At 51.8% G+C, this 18,421-nt stretch overlaps 1 protein-coding gene across 1 annotated transcript in view; it reads right to left on the reverse strand.

Annotated features, from left to right (window-relative positions):
- The window catches only part of Hspa12a (heat shock protein family A (Hsp70) member 12A), a 28,308-nt gene extending 11,094 nt beyond the window's left edge, over positions 1 to 17,214 (reverse strand). Inside the window, exons 1-6 of the mRNA XM_038334088.2 lie at positions 17,172 to 17,214; positions 16,863 to 16,948; positions 15,308 to 15,432; positions 12,542 to 12,728; positions 10,504 to 10,608; positions 9,651 to 9,767 (exon numbers count right to left, since the gene is read on the reverse strand). Of these exons, the coding sequence (XP_038190016.2) occupies positions 9,651 to 9,767; positions 10,504 to 10,608; positions 12,542 to 12,728; positions 15,308 to 15,432; positions 16,863 to 16,948; positions 17,172 to 17,214 (663 nt within the window). The remainder of the gene's footprint in view (positions 1 to 9,650; positions 9,768 to 10,503; positions 10,609 to 12,541; positions 12,729 to 15,307; positions 15,433 to 16,862; positions 16,949 to 17,171) is intronic.
- Positions 17,215 to 18,421: the final 1,207 nt, after the last annotated feature.

Raw genomic sequence — 18,421 nt, forward strand, 5'->3', positions numbered from 1 at the left:
AATATGCAAAGGGATCCAGGGAAATGCAGGGCGCTCTGGCAACAGGGCCTCCGTCCCGGGGACTGTGGACCGCGGGTAATGATGAGGTTAGCATGCAAGCAGTTGGGGAGCAGACTTGCAAAGTCCCCAGCACTTTGAAACGCATCACAGATAGAAGGCGGATGGATCCATTCCCTGTGACTGTGGGTCACACACCTCCTGACAGGCTGTGCAGATCCTGATCTTGGTGAACCAGGCTTAGGCAAGCACGGTGGGGGGGGGGGGGGGGGGGGGGGGGCGGGGGGGGGGGAGGGACTCCTGTCACTTGCCTGCTGGGCGTGACATATGAGCAGTGGCTCCCGGAGGAAGCCTCCATGAAGTCCCTAATTTCCTGGAGTAAGTGTGGGCAGTCAGCTGACAGGTGTTTTAACTAACGCCATTATTCTTTCAATAAAATTTACCGTATAATAATTCTGTTTTTGAGGTGGGGTTTCACGGATCCCAGGCTGATCTCAACCTTGCTGTGTCATCAAGAATGACCATGACTGTCTGATCTTCCTGTGTCTACCTCGTGGGTCGTGGGTGCTGCTCTGGGATTATTACAAGTGTGTGTCACCACGGCTGTTTTATGTGATGCTAGTGACTGGAGTTGGGTGCTCACGTGTGTGAGACACACACGTCACCAACTGAGTCTGCCCCAGCTCCTACATATCCTTAATATTACAGCGGTTACGCCCCAGGTTCCCATCTGCAACTTCATCTGTTAATATCTGGGATCTCTCCTGGCTGGCAAGAGGCAGAAGCGTTCCTGTTCCATGGTGTGTGACCCTGTCCCAGTCACCCCCCCTCCCCCAGACCCTGGAGGTCCCAAGGGCACCCTAGTGCGCACACTCAGAGAAATGAACTTGTAACCGGGTCCTTGGGTACCTACCCCCAGAGCCCTGGGCCAGAGCAGGAGGTCTTTTTACGGAGGCTGCGCATGGCCCATGGGGCTTTCTTGGCCACAAGCAGTGAAATCATTCCTGTCACCAAGGCACTGCATTTCTGCTGTTTCCAAGGACATCTGGGGATCGGTCTCCTAGCCACACCCACTTGGAGGAAGTCCTCCACTCCCACTCCCACTCTACACCAGAAATTCAGCAGACAGAAAAAGGCTCCTAATGACACATATTCACAAGAAGAGCAACTCGGAGCCAAGGGCAGAGGGGCTTAGGAGGCTCCATCCTTAAGCAAGGAGGAGAGGAGGCTCAGGTTTCAAAGCCAAGGGAACCCCAGAGCCTTTCCTGTAACTCCTTCACCAAAGGTCGTGTCTCAGCTGCTGTTCTATTGCTGCGATAAGCCACCACGGCCGTCTTAGTTACAGGGCTGCCACTGCTGTGACTGAACACCATAACCAAAGCTACTTGGGAGGAAAAGGCTTAATTGGCTTACACTTCCACATCACAATTCATCATCAAAGGAAGCCAGGACAGGAGCTCAAACAGGGCAAAAACCTGGAGGCAAAAGCTGATGCAGCAGAGCCCACAGAGGGGTGTTGCTTGATCTCTGTTACTTGCTCGACATGCTTTCTTGTGGAACCCAGGACCACCATCCCAGGGGTGGTACCTCCCACAATGGGATGGGCCTTTCCCCATCAATGACTAATTAAGAAAATGCCCTCAGGTTTGCCTATAGCCTACTCTTACTGAGGCATTTTCTCAGTTGAAACTCCCTCTTCTCCCATGATTCTAACTTGTGACAAGTTGACATAAAACTAGCCAGCACCATGACCAAGGCAGCTCATATTAGAGTTTATTTCGGCTTATGGGTCCATAAGAGTTAGAGTTAACAACAGGAGAACAAAGGAATAGAGGAACAGGACAGCTTACATCTTGAACCACAAGCTTGAAACAGAGAGGACACACCGGAAATAACTCTAGGTCTTTTAACGGCAAAGGTCACCCACAGTAACATACTCCATCCATCAAGGCCACACCTCCTAAACCCCAAAGAGTGCCACAACTGGGGACCAAGTGTTTAAACGCCCAAGACTATGAGGGACATTTAACATTCAAACCACCACAAACGGGAAGACTCCAGGGCCCCAAGAGAGGGTGGCCAGCTACTTTAGTTTGTCTAGGAGAGGAAGCATCCCATGGAACATGGGGCTTGTAGAGCTAAACACAGGTGCGTCTTATTCACTGGTGTTCAATGTCAGCACAGGTGAGGATTTGAGTCCCTCAAACCAGACTCCTTAGATCACACCAACCGTCCAGCCTGGAGTGACCTAACATTACAGGGGAGAGGACTGGTCCAACCTTTTGACAAAATTCCATTGTCCGTTGGTTTTAGGCACCATCTCTTCACCTGCTGGGTGAAGTATCAGACAATGCATTGCCCACAGTTCTCTATGGAAATCGCCCTCCAAATAAATGTCACTAATAACATCTGAAATAGAGGCTACCAACCAGGTAGGATGATAGGGTTCACTCTATACGTGCCACGTGCCTCTCTAATAATAATATTTTAGTAGCAGAAACACTTCAGGATTGGTTCCCAAATCCACATCTGTGCTCTGTGCCAGTCACAGGGCACTTCTTCCCTACTGCCTAGCATCCCCAGCCACGGCCAACCACGTAAGCAAAAATAGTGTTCATTGTTCTGGTTCATGGGGCAAATGGGTTGGGCTGCCACCATTTACTTGGGTGTGAAGGATCTTCCACTGCTCCCTGTCAAGCAATTACAAGTACCCCTGGCCCAGCTATTCCTCCCCAGGTCAGATCATACATCCTCAGCACACAGACAAAAATAGGATGGTGTCAGACACATGAAGTGCCACAGGAATGGCGAATCTGCTGAACCCAAACCCTGGGGTCTCCAGAAGCAGAAATCCAAAGCAAGGCAGAGCAGAAGCCCCCTCCTAAAGGACAACTTGTGTGCTAAACAATCCTCTTCTGGGTCTCCTGGGAGAGCAGATGCCCAGGGGCAGCTTCTCCAGCAAGGGGTGAAAGGTAAGGAAACAGTGTGTGGACCTCCTGGGACTCTGGACTTCACAGCTTCTGGAATTCACACCAGAAGTGAAACCAAGGTAATAGGACCGATCCCTGGGGTGGAGCCCAGGGACCAAGAAAAGAGTCAGGCAAACGCCTTCCAGACTTTAAAGACACAAAACTATTCCCATGTCCCACTGGGATGTCAACCTGCCAGCTGGAATTTGCCTCAGCTAGAATCTCAATGGGCCTGGACCATGGCCAGGAGGTACAGAGATGGGAAGGGAGAAATATCTGCACACAAGGCCTCATTTGTCCACTGACTGTGATCCTGACATCCTAAGCAGGACCTCTGACTCAGATGGAAAATCAGTTGACTCTGTTTAAATGCTAACTTCCCAGAAGGATCTGAGGATCAACTCATGGGCCCCAAGAACAGGAGAAAACAGAAAAGAACTGCCTACACCTTCAAAATCCTAGACAGCTTCATCTCTGGCAGGAGACCCTGCACTCAATGCTCAGAGCTACTCCCATACCAGCCCCTTGGTGTGGAAGCCCTAAGGAGATTATTGAAAGTCTGCCTGGGATGGGGCCAGGGTTTCTCTGCCTTTGTCTGCCTTTAGTGCTAGTACCTTGGAGCCAGTATTCTTGTGTGTACTCTTTACTGGTGAGGCAGGGACTCCACTCATTTTGGGCTGTGCACACGCATCTCTTCTAATAATACACCTGGGAGCCTAGATTCCTCATCTGCACACACACACACACACACACACACACACACACACCTACCTCAGAACAGTGCACCTAGCAACCTGTTAGAAACTGACTGCACTGAGCTGCACACACACTGCTCTCTTAGCAATAGAATAAACTTCCTCTTCCTGAGGACCATCAAACTTAAATTCAATACAATTGTTTATGTCTGGGCATGGCAAGTAGGAAGGCCAGGATGGCCTAAACTGGTTTGGGTGTATGCACAACAGGCTAACTATGTCCTCAGAGTGAACTTGTAAAGACAATCCTCTATTCACCATCTTATACATATGCATAATTGGGTGTGTGTATGACTTTAAAAAAACAAATGCATTATGGGAAGGGACATACACCGTAAAGAAACAGTTACAGAACTTAATCTGCCAATATAGTCGAGAACTACGCAAACTCCCTCCCTAGTAATCAAAGGCGTCTTACCATGAGATCCCCATAAAAGAGGACCCCCATAATAACCTGGGGCCCTGTGTGTCTTCATCCATGCATGCCACTGTCAATCTTAACAGTATATTCCTTTCTAAATGCTTCGGGTAAAGCATTCTTGGTGCTTTGCAACTCCGCATATCCCTTTTTTCCTTGAATGAGATGCCAAGAACTTGGAAACCAGTTCAACCCCTAACCACCAGTAACACTGGCACTGCTGCCAAGCAATCCCGTCTGTCTCTGACTATGTAGAGTTGGTACAGACACAACCAGCTCTGCAGCAAGGCTCTGCACTCCCTGAGGACAAGAGTGGGGTCTTCTTTCTCTACAGCAGGCATCAGCTGCTCAGAGGGCAGCCACTGGTTGAATGGTCCAACGGCTCCTCCAGGCAGCCTCCTTCTGCACTCTCCTGGTCCCTGGTCTCTGCTGAGCTGAGCCTCTGTAGGGGGGACCTGGGTGCCCTGCAAACACAAGAGTGTGCAAGTGTGCCAGCCTGCAGCACACTGCCCCGTTCACTTGTCTGGGATCTAAAGCTGCCCAGCAGAAGCTTAAATGTTAAAGCTTTCCTGGAATCCTAAGATCCATGCAGGAGGGAGGCGTACGTGACAAAACCGCTCTCTGAGGAGCTCGCAGAAGCAAGTCTTTACCCCGACCACTCAGCTCCTCGGCCCTCGCAACCTGCCAGGAAGATCTGCCAAGAAACTGTGTCCACAGATGAGAAAAATGGCCGGGCCAGCTACGCGTTCTACTGAGCTGTCAGCGAGCTCCAGCTGCCCCAGCTGGGCTTCGAGCACTTCGGTTTCTCCTGATAGGATTATTTTTCACTGCAGCCTGTTCACGCAGGGAGGCGGTTACAGGCTGTGTCTCTGTATTAAAGGAGGCCAACATACATGGGGGTGTTGAGTATTTAACAGGCCTCACACACCAGAGTCATACGTTTTTGTTTTTGTTTTTGTTTTTTTTTGTTTGTTTGTTTGTTTTTTTTACAAAACGCCTCTAAAAACTGGACGACTTCCTGTCCCTCATCTCCTGAGATTCAGTAGTGTAGTGCTCCCGTTCCCTGCCCCCGCTTCTGGTCAAGGTCTTTCCTGAAGACCTCGCCTGTCCCCTCTGCTGCCATCTTCCCAGTGTCTGCTCTTCAAGGATCTGAAGCTGTCCTGAGTGTGTGAATCCTAAGAGATGGAGATATGGCAGATTCTTTCACCCAGGACTGAGGCCAGCAGACCCAGGGAGGGTCTCCAGATGAAGCAGATCTCTCTGCATGCCTCTGTGACCCTAATGGCCCCTGACTCAGCAGAGGCTCTGGACCTGGTCCAGCCTAAAGGATATTAAGCTGAGACCACTGCAGCTCTGCTCCTTCTGGCAGGTGAATGTACCTGCACTCAGAAAATCTCCTGAAAGCCTTAAAGGACGCCGTCCCCCCTCCCCCCGCGATGCTTTCACCCAAGCAAAATAGCACGCCAAGTTTTCTTACTATTCTGGGGGCACGCAGTTCTGCTTCATTCTGAAGTCACTCTTGGGGGAGGGCTGGCAGGAAGCCACACACCATGGAGGAGGAAGCAAATACCCATCTGACAAAAGACCTTTCGTGGAGATGGATACGCTGAGGGCATCCTTGGAGGACACTGGGCTCAGAACTCGGGATTCACTCATGTCTGTATTAACCAGGGCTCTCTGGGGAAACAATACGTGCTGGATACTCAGACACACAGCAGGAGATTTCTTATAAGGATCTTGTTCACGATTGCAAAGCCTGACCAGTCCCAGGATCTCCAGCTGGAGACCCAGGAGATGTAGCTGAGTAGCTCCTGCCCAAAGGACACAGGCTCAAGAGCCCAGAAGGGTTGATGTTTCCATCTGAATCCAAAAGGAAGAAAAGCAAAAAACAGTCCCAGCTCACAGGCAGGTTGGAGGGATTTCTTCTCTCTGGGGGAAGGGTCAGCTCTTTGGCCTGTTCATCTTCAGTCAACTAGAGGAGGCCCATCCATGTTACACAGGTATCTGTTTTACCCCGGACAGCTAAATGAAGACATTCAAAATACCTTCACAGGGAACACCAAGAGCATTATTTAACCAAACATCTGGGAAAGCTCTGACCCAGTCAAGCTGACCCATAAAAATTTACCTTTGCAAGACTGGGCTGTAGTGGGTATTTGCTCTGCCCATGATCTTGGCGGGATAGAGGTGGTGTTTTTTGTCTGTCTACATGAACTCTTATAAGGAAGTGGGTGTTGCTCTCTCTTGGGTAGTGAAGACTGAGTCCGATGGCATGAAGTAGTGTGTGACTGGTCTCTGGCTTTCCAGGGGCTCTGTGACTGGACTTAGCATATCCTATATTTGTGAGTATATTTTCCCTGTTTATAGCTCAAGAAATCCTTGTTACCCTTTCAACCACATCTAGCTGGGATGCAGTTTCTCCACTGACTGCTATGCTGTGGGACAATGGTCTTGTACCCTGTAAAGATCTGTCACTGTATTGCTTTAATAAAATGCTGATTGGTCAGTAGCCAGGCAGGAAGTATAGGTGGGGAAACCAGAACAGGAAAATTCTGGGAAGAGGAAAGAGTCAGTCTGCAGTTGTCACTCAGCCCAGAGGAAGCAAATAAGAATGCCTCACTGATAAAGGTACCAAGCCACATGGCTAACATAGACAAGAATTATGGGCTAATTTAAGATGTAAGAATTGGCTAATAGGCCAATGAGTTTATAATTAATGTAGGCCTCTGTGTGTTTCTTTGGGACTGAATGGCTACAGGACTGGGCAGGACAGAAGCCTCTGTCAACACTGGTGACTTTTCCAGGCTGCCCTGCACAGCGACTGGGGTTGTAGGGAGTTTTCGCATCCTGGTGACACCCGTTCATGTCATCTGCACCAAGGTCTGTGCCACACCACTCCCCATCATGCATGTCCCATTGAAACAACATGGACTAGGCCCTCAGCACTCATGCTGTATTAAAAAAAAAAAGGTAGAGGGATGCGGAGGAGACACACTGAGTGCTGCTCTCCCATTCCTCCTGGACCTCTTCCTGAAGACACTGCAGAGCAACTTCCAAACTATGAGCCGCTGGGCCCCATGAGCAACCTGGGACCCTGACTCAGCTGGATTGTTGCACCCAGTGCTTTCCAGAGCCTGCCACACAGGGGCTCTGATGTAAAGACCTCATGAAGGAGTGAGTGGACCATGGCTAGCCGAATGGGGCGGCCATCTTTAAACCCACCTGGTCCTGTGAACTGCTTGAAGAATCAAAGCAGAACCACAAAGGGTCAAAGCACAAGCAGCAGAAACGCTACCAAACAGAGTTTGCACTGCCCTGGAAGACGGTCCCTGTGCCTCTGAACAAACCATGCAACATCTATCCCAATCCTCCTGATCAGCCAGGTACTGATGTTGCAGGGATGAGCCACCATGCCCGGCCTGTAGGGCCATTTTTATTCCACTGAAGGCAAGAATACTGTGCCTGAACCTCCCACTGTCTGATTCTCCCCTCAGACTCCACAGGGTGCAGCCCCACCCCTTGTCCTCCCCATTCAGTGACTCTGCTCTGGGAAGAGCCAGTTCAGGGCTACACAGCCTAGCAACCTGACCAGCCACCAGTCTAAAAATAAGATCTGACCCCTTGGAAGGTCACACGTTTGTTGCCGAAGGCTTCCTGTGGGCTGGGGAATGTTAGCCGAGGCCATGACCCTTGCCATGAGTATCCCTCCTGGGAACAGCACGGAGCACAGTGCCACGGGTGCAAATGACCATGTCCTGGTGGTCCATCTCTGGACAGTCCCTGAAGGCTGAAACTGTGATGCTCAGGGCTCCTGTGAGGAGCTAGGAGGCATCTTAACCTCCTTCTTAACCAGACTGCCTCTTTCTGGAACACCCCCCCCCCTTCCTTCATCCCTATGAAAGCAGATCTATTTTTGGCAGCTCCATACACAGAGTCGGGTTCTCACACTGCATGAAGAAGGAAGGGGAGAGCAGAGGAAATGGTCCCGGAAAGGGGACAGTGCAGGGAGGGATAATCCACCCCGACCTTGTACAAGCTGAGCTCTGCAAGCTGCATCCAGAAGAGCCCTGAGTGCTGAGCAGAGCCTATAGGGGCCACTTTACCTTCTGCTGGGGCTTGAGGTGATTTGGTGACTCTTCCTTTTGGAAGGGAAGGCCTGTATGCGTGGCTACTAAGGACGTCAGAAGGGTGCCTCCTAGGAAAGGCAGGCACCATGCCGCTTGAGAGGTGTGACGGGGACACGGAGACAGGGATGCATCGATGTGCCTGTGTCGGGATGAAGACTAAGGACCAAACACTGACTCTCAAGGCAGAGACTTGACTCGGCCTCAGCAAAAGTGAGCAGTTTGGCGTGACTAGCTGTCCCTCTCATGGAAGATTGCTGGGTACAAGTTGTCTGACTGTGACAGTGGTTACTTCCTTCCATGCTAACACAAAACACCTAGCAAAGGAAATCCCAGGAGGGCAGGGTTCATTTTGGCTCACAGTTTGAGAGCACAGCGCGCCATGGCAGGGAAGGCATGGTGGCAGGAGCGTGAGGGGGTCTCATCGCACCATCAGGAAGCAATGAGATGAACACTGGTGCTGAGCTCCCTTCCTCCATTTTATTCAAGCCACAACTCCCGCCCCCGAGACGGCAGCACCTGCAGCCTGGGTGAATCTTCTCACCGCAATTATTGCCGGAAATTTCCACACAGACATGCCTAAAGTTTTGTCCCCTGGGTGATTCCGGCTCTCGTCAGCATCCGTCACTATCAGCAGTCACGGAAATCATGGGTGTTTATGGCATTGATGGACACTTAACGGCAGTCACCAGATACAGGCGACTCTCACCTCCGAGGTTGATCACGGAGCCACGCTGCTGCTCTCAAATGGAAGCCGTCCAGTACCCAGTGTGTCAGCCCCCAGCCTTTCCGAGAGCCCATGTACTACTGTGTGGCTCTGACAGGCAAAGCGTACAGAAGACAGCTCAGCTCCCCAGCTGCAGACGGCCATTTTCAGCCTCCTGGCTAAGCTGAAATGCCGGGCCCTGGCCAATATCCTTGCCTCTGTTCCTTTTTATACAAATATTCTTGTTCCCGAGGCTTTTCCTGAAGTTTTTCACTTTCCTTCATCAACAGGAAATGTCTCTGAACCCCAGTTAGAAATCTAACCCCAGAAAATTTACACTGGAAACATGACCCAGACACATAAATCCAAGGACGGGGACAGAGAGAGAGAGAGAGAGAGAGAGAGAGAGAGAGAGAGAGAGAGAGAGAGAGAGAGAGAGAGAGAGAGAGAGAGAGACAGAGAGAGAGACAGAGAGACAGAGAGAGAGAGACAGAGAGAGAGACAGAGAGAGAGACAGAGAGAGAGAGAGACCCAGGAAGTACAAGAATGTTCTCGGTCCCGACCCTTCCCATCCTCCTTAGGAAGCTGGTGAATGCTGGGAGATACTCCAGCACCGTCACCACTGTGGGCATCCCAGCTCCCTTTCCTCGACCCGCACCACCCCATCCTGGTGTCCCTCACCTGATAGGCAGCTTCTCTCATGAACTGCTTGGCTGGCTGCTTCCAGATGGCAGGCACGGTGATGACCCATCTGACATCAGAGTTCTCAAAGTCCGACCCCGCCTGGTCACTCAGCTCCTAATGCCAAGAAGAGTAAATGTGTACATGTAGTGGGGGGGGGGGGCACTGCTGATTCCCTGGGTCACACCTCCTGGGGCTCTGCTGAGCAGTCAGTTGGTTAACAGGACTCCAGAGGAGTCTGTGTCTGGCGTCCCGCACGCAGCAGGATGCGCCTGGCTCTCTCATTTATCTCCTTCCTCATCCCTGAAAACGGCTGTCTCTGTGGATTTACCTGTTATGAACATTTCATACAAATGGAACTGTGTGATGTGGCTTTTATACATTGTTTCTTTTATTTCGCAAGCTGTTCTCAGAGGTTATCCACACTGCAACACGCACCAGTATTTCATTCCCTTTATGCCTGAGTAACACTCCAGTGGGCAGACAGACACACTCGGTTGTCCGTCAGCTGATGGACACTGGAGGGGTTCCGCTTTTTAGTTATTATGAATAATGCTGCTATGAACTTTCATTAGATAGTTTTATGTGCGCGTGCTTTCATTTCCCTTATGTGTGTGCCTAGGCATGGGATTGCTGGGTGAGGTCTGTGTTTAACTTTTTCAGGAACTTCCAAATGGTACAAAAATGCCAAACCACTTCCCCTCCTGGCCAGCAGTGCCGGAGGACACATTCTGCTCTTCCGAGCTCAGAGCCCGCATCTTCTCCCTGCAGGCTGAACCTCTGCCTACACGGTGGGTCCAGCAACCACAGATGGCCTCACGGGAGGCTGACTGCCACCACCCCTCAGCCTCACCTTCAGGGCCTGCTCCTTAAAGTACTGCAGGGCGTATGTGAAGATTTCAAGGGCTTTGACTTTCTTGCCATTTGCGGCTGTCAGGTCTGTGTCCATAGTGAGGTCCTGAAGGGAGAGAGACACGTGAGAGCGGAAAGAGTGAAGGAGAACCGCACCTTTGTTTGGGGGAGCCGGGAGCCTCTGTTTGGAGGCGAGCGGAATCTAATCAATCTCCTATGATAAAAAGGCAGATACAAGCATGCACCCCCAGAGGCACCTGGCAGCAATGCTACCTTACCTGCACCCCCGAGGAACCTGGCAGTAATGCCACCCTACTGTCTAAGAGCTCACCAGGCCCCACCATCATTGCACCTCCTTCCTTCCCCTCCTTTCCCTCTCCCTCTATTGGATCCTCAGGAGCAGGCATCTCTGGAAATTGCAGGCCCCGGGAAGAACGGATGGGTCGCAGGTGCCAAGCCCAGTGAAATTTACATGCGACTTCCAGACACCAGTCACCCCTGGGAGCCCTGCGATAGAATCTTAAATCATGCCATTTTGCTGCCAAGCAGGATGCTAGCACGCATGACTCTTTCCTTCTCCGGTGAGCTGCCAGCCAGGTCACTAAAATAGACGAGCTCCTATTTTAAGGCTGGTTCAGTCTAATCTGCTGAAAGCTAGGCATAGCTGCCTCTCTGGCTCTGCCAGAAGCCAAAGCAGCTGCTGCCCATGGTCTTCGGGTAGAGGATGCTGTGCAGAGGCCATATGGTGAGAGGCCACCAGAAAAGGGATGAACAGGGTCCCCGAGGGGGAGAGGTTGGGGCGAGAGTGGAAGGAGGTCCCTGAACTAACCTGCTTATTAGTGTCAGGAACAAATTAATCTTGGACATCAGACTGACGCAGGCTAAGATAACCAAGCTTTAGGTAGGGCCACGCATTACTAATGGGTCCTTGTGGAACCTCTGGGTGCACCCTACACCACCCTATTCACGCTCACTGCTCCCGGCCAGCACCCGCTTCTCCTGGTGTCCAGCAAAGGCTCAGGGAGGCAGCTGAGCCCCGTGAAGCTACAGTTCACCCTGGGCTTCCACTGCCCACTCCTGATAACCAGCGTGGTGTCCCACCTAGAGAAAAGGGGTGGGTCCTTTCCAGCCCAGGCTGGTCCATGGCACAGAAATGCAACCTCATTTAAGCCTAGAGCCTTGGGAGGGCTAGGTGGCCACCTCTGTGCTGCCATCTGCAAATGCTGACGGAAGCTAACGTTTGCCTAGGAACGTTAGCTCCTCCTCTGGGAGAATCATGTATGTCTATCATTTCGATCCTTATATTCTCCCTGTGAGCAAGATGCTGTAACTGTATGCATTTTATAAAGGAAGTATAACGAGATGCAAACACAAAGTCACGTGGCTCGGACTAAGTGTCTTGGAGGACCCAGGGATGAAACTGAAACCCAAGGTATGTGGCTCAGAGTCCCTGGTCTTCAGCTAGCTCCCACCTTTCCCATGAAGCTTTGCAGCAGGGATGCCTGTTGGACCTGGGTGTCTCACAGAACATTGGCCTGCCCGGGGTTCCAGAAGCGAGGCCACTGTCCTGGCATTTGGGCCTCTAATAACCGGTCCACGTCTGCTTACCCTCTTGCTCCTCACACAGACGGTGGCTTGTCCCATGTTACTGGTCATTCCTTCCAAACTGACCCACCTTCCCTTCTTGGGCCTTCAGGCACGAGTTGCTCTTAGTGGACAGAGGATCCCTGATCTCCCCAAATCCCCTTGGGCAGCAAGGTGGTAGCTCCCTACACCCATGTCGCAGCTGCGATCTTCTCTGGCCTCTCAGTTTTCTAAACAAAACGAAGAGCTAAATGCCCGGGACACCTCCTGTCCCCTCCCCCACACCAGGAAGAACTGAGTTCACAGACATCTGAGCTCGTGAGGAGTCATTCACTCCAGGCTGTTTCCAAGACCCAGACAGACAGGCATTAACTTCCGTTTGTGGGAAACCTGGGGGACTGCGGTTGAAGATCCTTCACACTGAGGTCCCTTGCTCTCTAGAGAGGCCAGCTCACCCCTGTGGTGTGGAGTTTCATCTTGAACTTCTCCAGGTACAGCCACTGCTTGGCCTCGTTGGGGTCCAGGTCGTGGTAGAAGTCCCTGGCGGCGTACCCAAAGCTGTGGAATTTCCTCTCTGGTGTCAGCAAGATAGTGGTTGGGGTCTTCTGGTTGGAAACGCCAGGGTCACCTCCCTCCCATCTCCTGCCACCAAGAGAAAGCAGAAGTTATGGGTGTTTGAGAACCCCAGTCCAGTCAGCATAGTGGAGCTGAGTGCCTGCTCTGTGTATGTCTGTCACTGATGTGAGCATCGGACCCACTCCGTATTAGCTAACATCTAGACATGCCTCAGTCAGAATGAGAAGAGGCAAAAACTGGGTTCTTACTCAAAATAAGTTCTGGGTTCATCTTTCACTCAGTGTTTACTGAGCAGGTAATATGTCACATGTTGGTGACACGGGACAGTGCTTAGTGTGTTCAGTATTTACTGAGCAGCTACTATGTGTCACACGCTGGCAACACAGGGGGCAGTGCTGAGTATGTTCAGTGTTTACTGAGCAGCTACTATGTGTCACACTCTGGTGACACGGGGCAATGTTTAGTATGTTCAGTGTTTACTGAGCAGCTACTATGTGTCACACGCTGGTGACACGGGGCAATGTTTAGTATGTTCAGTGTTTACTGAGCAGCTACTATGTGTCACACTCTGGTGACACGGGGCAATGTTTAGTATGTTCAGTGTTTACTGAGCAGCTACTATGTGTCACACTCTGGTGACACGGGGCAGTACTGAGTATGTTCAGTGTTTACTGAGCAGCTACTATGTGTCACATGCTGGTGACACAGGGGGCAGTGCTAAGTATCTTTCAATCTTCCAATAACTCAAAGTCTGCGAGGTCATACATTTTGTTTTTCATTTCCAAGCACTCAGCAGCATCTGTTGAGACAGAGCTGGCTGGAATTCTCTTCTAAATAAGATGGGTGTGAGAAAACTCTGACCAGGTGGACGGAGGGAGCTCAGGGAAATGTCCTGAGGGGCCAGAGAAGGCAGAAGTAGCGACAGGAGGGGCCCAGGAGACAGGAGTCAGGATAGAATGGCGAAGGAGAGAACAATTAGATCTCAGAGTGCAGGCCACTCCGGGCTCCTCTGAGGTGAGCTGGCCCAGGCAGCTAAGTGATGGTGCTGGTCAGACAAAATGTGGGTCCGTGAGAAAAGGTGCCGTGTAAATAAGAAGGGGAGGACTGGGCTGGGAAAGCAGCAGGACCAGACTGGAGAGAACCCTGCAGAGTTGGGTTAAATCTGTGAATAATGGGGGTCGCTGAAAGCCTAAAGGATGAGAGACGCTGTTGTTGAGAGCAAACTGAACCCCGAGGACTGGAAGCCTGAAGGCAGGTGTAGAGTCAGACCCAGCCTGGGACAGCGCTGAGAGAGACATAGGAAGAGGGGTGAATGCCAAACAAGACCAGAGGGAGAAAGCAGCCAATGGCCACTGTGACAAGGAGCCCAGAGGACCCTGGAGAGGGGAGCACAGATAGTGACCGGGAGAGCTGGGGAGGAGGGTGGGGAGCATCCAGAAGAGCACATGCATTTAACTGGAGGGGAAGGCCCTGGACACAGCTCCCATAGCTCAGTGACAAGATGGGATGGAACACTAAGGGATCAACCGGGACTGTCCATTTATAGACTCAGAAGGCAACAGAGGAGGGCACAGGGAGACAGACACGGATATGCAATGGAGCAGGGGTGAGGTCAGGTCAACCCCAGAGAAGTTTCCTTCTCCTGGACAGAAGGATAAACAAAAGCCAGGGAAATGGTGTGGGGAGGACGGGTCACTCGTGTTTCTTCTCTCTTTGTTGCCCCAGCCTTCTAGAAGCCAGGGCTGCCAAGGGCCTGCATTGTCCCCTTCCCTTCTGAGCCCAGATCTGGGAGCAGCCTCAGCTGGAGACTCAGTGCCATACACTGGTCCAGTCAAATAGAGGAGGGAGCAGCTGTGGCCCAGGCTGAGTTCCAGCCCTGTTCTCGTAAGCATCACTGCCTTCAGCAATGAAGAGGCCATCACAGGGCAGATGGGTGCCTCCCTCCTGAGGGACTTCCGCTCAGATGGTTCTGGCATTGTCCCTGGCCAGCTACCCAGTCAGGATGCATGTTCTGCCACAGGCTGAGTGCCCCCATAACTGAATGGGGATGTGGGGTGACTTCTAGGCTAGGTAGCTCTGTTTTCTGTAAGTGGACACCCCATGAGTGCCTTCCACTCAATCTTTTATTCTTTCATTCCTATGAATTTTATACATTTACCCCCCGCATTGTGTGTGTGCGTGTGTGTGTATGTGTGTGCTCACATGCACACACATACATCCATACATAGGCCAGAGGTAAACATTGATACTTTTCTTAATTTCCCCTACCTTTTTTTTTGAGACAGAGTGTCTTATTGAACAAGACACTCACCAATTCCCCCACACGGGCTGGCCGGTGAGTTCCACACCTCACCATTGTGGCCGGCTTTTCCATGGGTGCCAGGGATCTGACCTTGCGACCTCACACTTGCACAGAAAGCACATTATCCACTGAGCCACCTCCCCAGGCCCTGGAACCTCTTGATGACAACAGCCACAGGCTGAAACACCTCTGGTTTTCGAGAGAAAGTGGGGCTTCATGAGGCATGCTTGACATTTGACATGTGGAAAGCTGTTCTTCCCAAGCACTAGTGACTGGCCCTACCCCCAAGTGGATGTGAGTGGGGTGGCCAGGCCACACGGTGCCCTCGCCATGTGGTACTCACCTCATCACGTGGATGCATTCTGGCTCCTTGGTAAAGCTGTAGGCATAGCCGCTGGATGTGGTCCCAAAGTCGATGGCCACCACCACCAGAAACGTCTGCTCTTCTGAGACCGGGTCAGCATCGTTCTGCAAGGGCACAGCGAAGGTACTAACGGGTGAGGACCAGGCCTCACCTTCTGGAAGAAACCTCTACCCTGCCCGGTTTGCCATTCTCTGCAGGTAAAACACCCCAGCTCAAGCAGACCAGCCTCAGCTCCCACCTATCTGAGTGACCCAAAGAGAGATGGAGATCCCCCAAATTGGGGTGCAGGCCAACTGTCTGAGGGTGCTGCCTACAGACCCTACCTTCTCAGCAGTGCACTATGGTAATGCTGCCATGGGCAGAAGCCCAATTGAATGGCTCCCTGTGTGGACACCATCACCCCACTATTGCCATCTCCAGCTCCCTCTGCAGAAGCCCTGCTGCCACTCAGAGCACCCACCAGTGACTGCTCTGTCTGAAGTGCACAGGGGCCTCCATGGTGACTCTGTCCAATCGTACATACCCATAGTATGACCTCATATGACCTCAGGGCCCTAGGCTCATGTTCACAGATGTCCCTCATCTAGGAGGCCACTTGAACAGGCCACCTCAGGTACCCCAGCTTTTTTTTCCTAAAGGAATGTAGACTTACTTTCCCTTTTCTTCTATTTTAATCCCCGAAGAACACCAAATGATAAACCCGGGAAACTTTGGACCAGGTTACTCTGGCTAAACTGGGGATGAGGACATTACCACTGGCCTCCCTCCTCACTGTCTCCAAGTGCTCTCTCTCCCAAGGAGCAAAGGGTACAAAGTCTGAATCTCACGGGACCAGGCCCACAGGATACTACTTTCTCCACTGTACTCAGGATGTGGCCAGAGCTAAGGGAGTCTCCCAGATAGAAGACCGAGACTCCTGAGTGTGAGCCGCTTACAGTGAGAAAGCTCGGGGGCAAACAAAGCAAGTCAGCCGTCCCACGTGAATGGGGCTGCCATGTGCTCCTCATCGGCCTTCGTGTATGCCAACAGTGAGTGCGAAGCTGCCCTTCTGTGGGCCACCCCTACCACCCATCTTCCCTTGTACTTGAGGACTGTGGAGGGCAAGAACCCATCCCCCCAGACCAGAGGCTGCTCAGATCTCTCCAGGGAAAATCGGGAAAGAAGCAATGCCCTAGCCATGGAGAAAACCTCTGTGGACAGAGCCACTGCAGTTCACCAATTCACCCCCAAGACACACTGCTTCCTTACAGGAAGCTGCCTTGCCACCTCTAGGCTCCAGTCTCTCTCGAGAGCTGGCCCCACTGTCTGCTCATATTATCCCCCAGGCTAGTGCCTCTGGAAACGTCAGCCACAGCGCTGAAAGCCTTTCCAGGCCCAGGGTATGGAACGGGTTTGATTGACAGAGTGTACATGCTACCACCACATCCATGTGCACCCAACAACAGGACGTGAAGGACGGCCTAGCAGCCTGCGGCGGGAGAGACGATGCAAAGGCAGTCAACACAGGCGCACGTGCATGCACACTATTCCTTACCAAGATATGGGAAGGGGACAGAGGTGTTATTCCTGTGTCCCCAAGACTCCGGGCTGGAGAGGGATATGCAGATGTGGGAGCCGTTTCTGAAAGGAAAGACAAAAATTAGATTCTTAAGAGGGACCTGGGCCAGCCCAGGGAGCAGAAATGGGGGGCCTATGTGACTTTACTCTCTACACAGGGGTTCTTGGAAGTCTGCTATGGTGCTGAGTAGGGCGAGCTCCCAGCCAGGAAGACAGGGTATCCCTGCACAGGCCAACACCTTGTGCTTGGCTTTTAGAACTTGAACAACTGGATGGATATCCCTACTCCTTTTCTCTAAGTGGCCACCAGGCCTGTCATTGTCATGCATGTGCGTGTGCGCACACACATGTGCACGCACATGCATGCAGACACACACGCACCATTGGATAGAAGATACTGCCCGGTTCTCAGAAGAGCTCAGCTCCTGGGCTGGGCAGGAGCTCTGAAACGGAGACCCCACAGTGGAAAGGAGCAACCTGAATCATCTGCAGTAGAACGTGGTCCTCTGAGCAAAGCAGCCGTCATCTATGTTGCATCAGCTGTAGCTGTCTGCCCACCTCAATGGGGCCTGTCTGCTATCAACGTTCCCCCAGAGAACAAGGGACTAGGGCTCTCACCTGAGAGCCCAGCCTTCCCTCCCAGCATGTGTATGCCACTCTGCCCTTATCGCAGTGACCGTGGGGTCATGGGAGTGCTGGGGTACACAGGCTGGGGAACTGGGGGATCTTCCAGTGTGGCTATGGAGAAGCCATCATCCCCATGCTGTGTGGTCACCCACGTTCTTGTAAGTGACCCCTCGCCTATGTGCTGTAAACCCAATAAACTCATTTCCCCACTTTGGTCTTTGGTGGAATAATGTGTCACCACTGGGACTTTATTTTTATTTAGTTATTTATATATTGGTTTGCTTTTCTGAGACGGGGTTTCTCTGTGTAGCCTTGGCTGTCCTGTCACTCACTTGTGGACTTTTATAAGGGGAGATGGATGTTGTTTATGTCTCCCCAGGGAAGGAATTATTGCAACAGTGTCAGAGAAGATGTGCCAATGTTCATGTATTCTGGAAGAGCATCTATAGTCCTCAGGCTCCCAAAAGTGCATGGGACACCCCCATCCCAGGGTCAACAACTCCTGGCCACAGACTATGGGACATGAGCTCAGCTCCAAGGGACAGCATCTGATGGCGATGTACCACCTGCCACTTCTTCTACTACAAGAATCCAGAAATCAGAGAATTCGTGTCTTCAGGGATCCTGAAGGTGTCCAACCTTTGCGGGGTGGTGTGTAGCAGCCAAAAGGTTAGCTTCCCTGGCTCTGGGACACCAGGGACACTAAGTCAAACCAAAGCAGCATAAACACCACGTTGTCCTGGCTCTGTCACGATGCTTTAAGCACAGACATTTGCTCTGGAGCAGTCTCAGAGGCCCCCAGCGACAAGACACACTGTCCCTGGTCAGTGCTTGAAGACTCCACAGTGTCTTCATGCCCACTGCCCAGGGCTGGCAGGGCCCCAAAGCAACCGAGCAAAGCCCAGAAGC

This window comes from Arvicola amphibius, chromosome 1 (assembly GCF_903992535.2).
Source record: "Arvicola amphibius chromosome 1, mArvAmp1.2, whole genome shotgun sequence".
Taxonomy (NCBI): Eukaryota; Metazoa; Chordata; class Mammalia; order Rodentia; family Cricetidae; genus Arvicola; species Arvicola amphibius.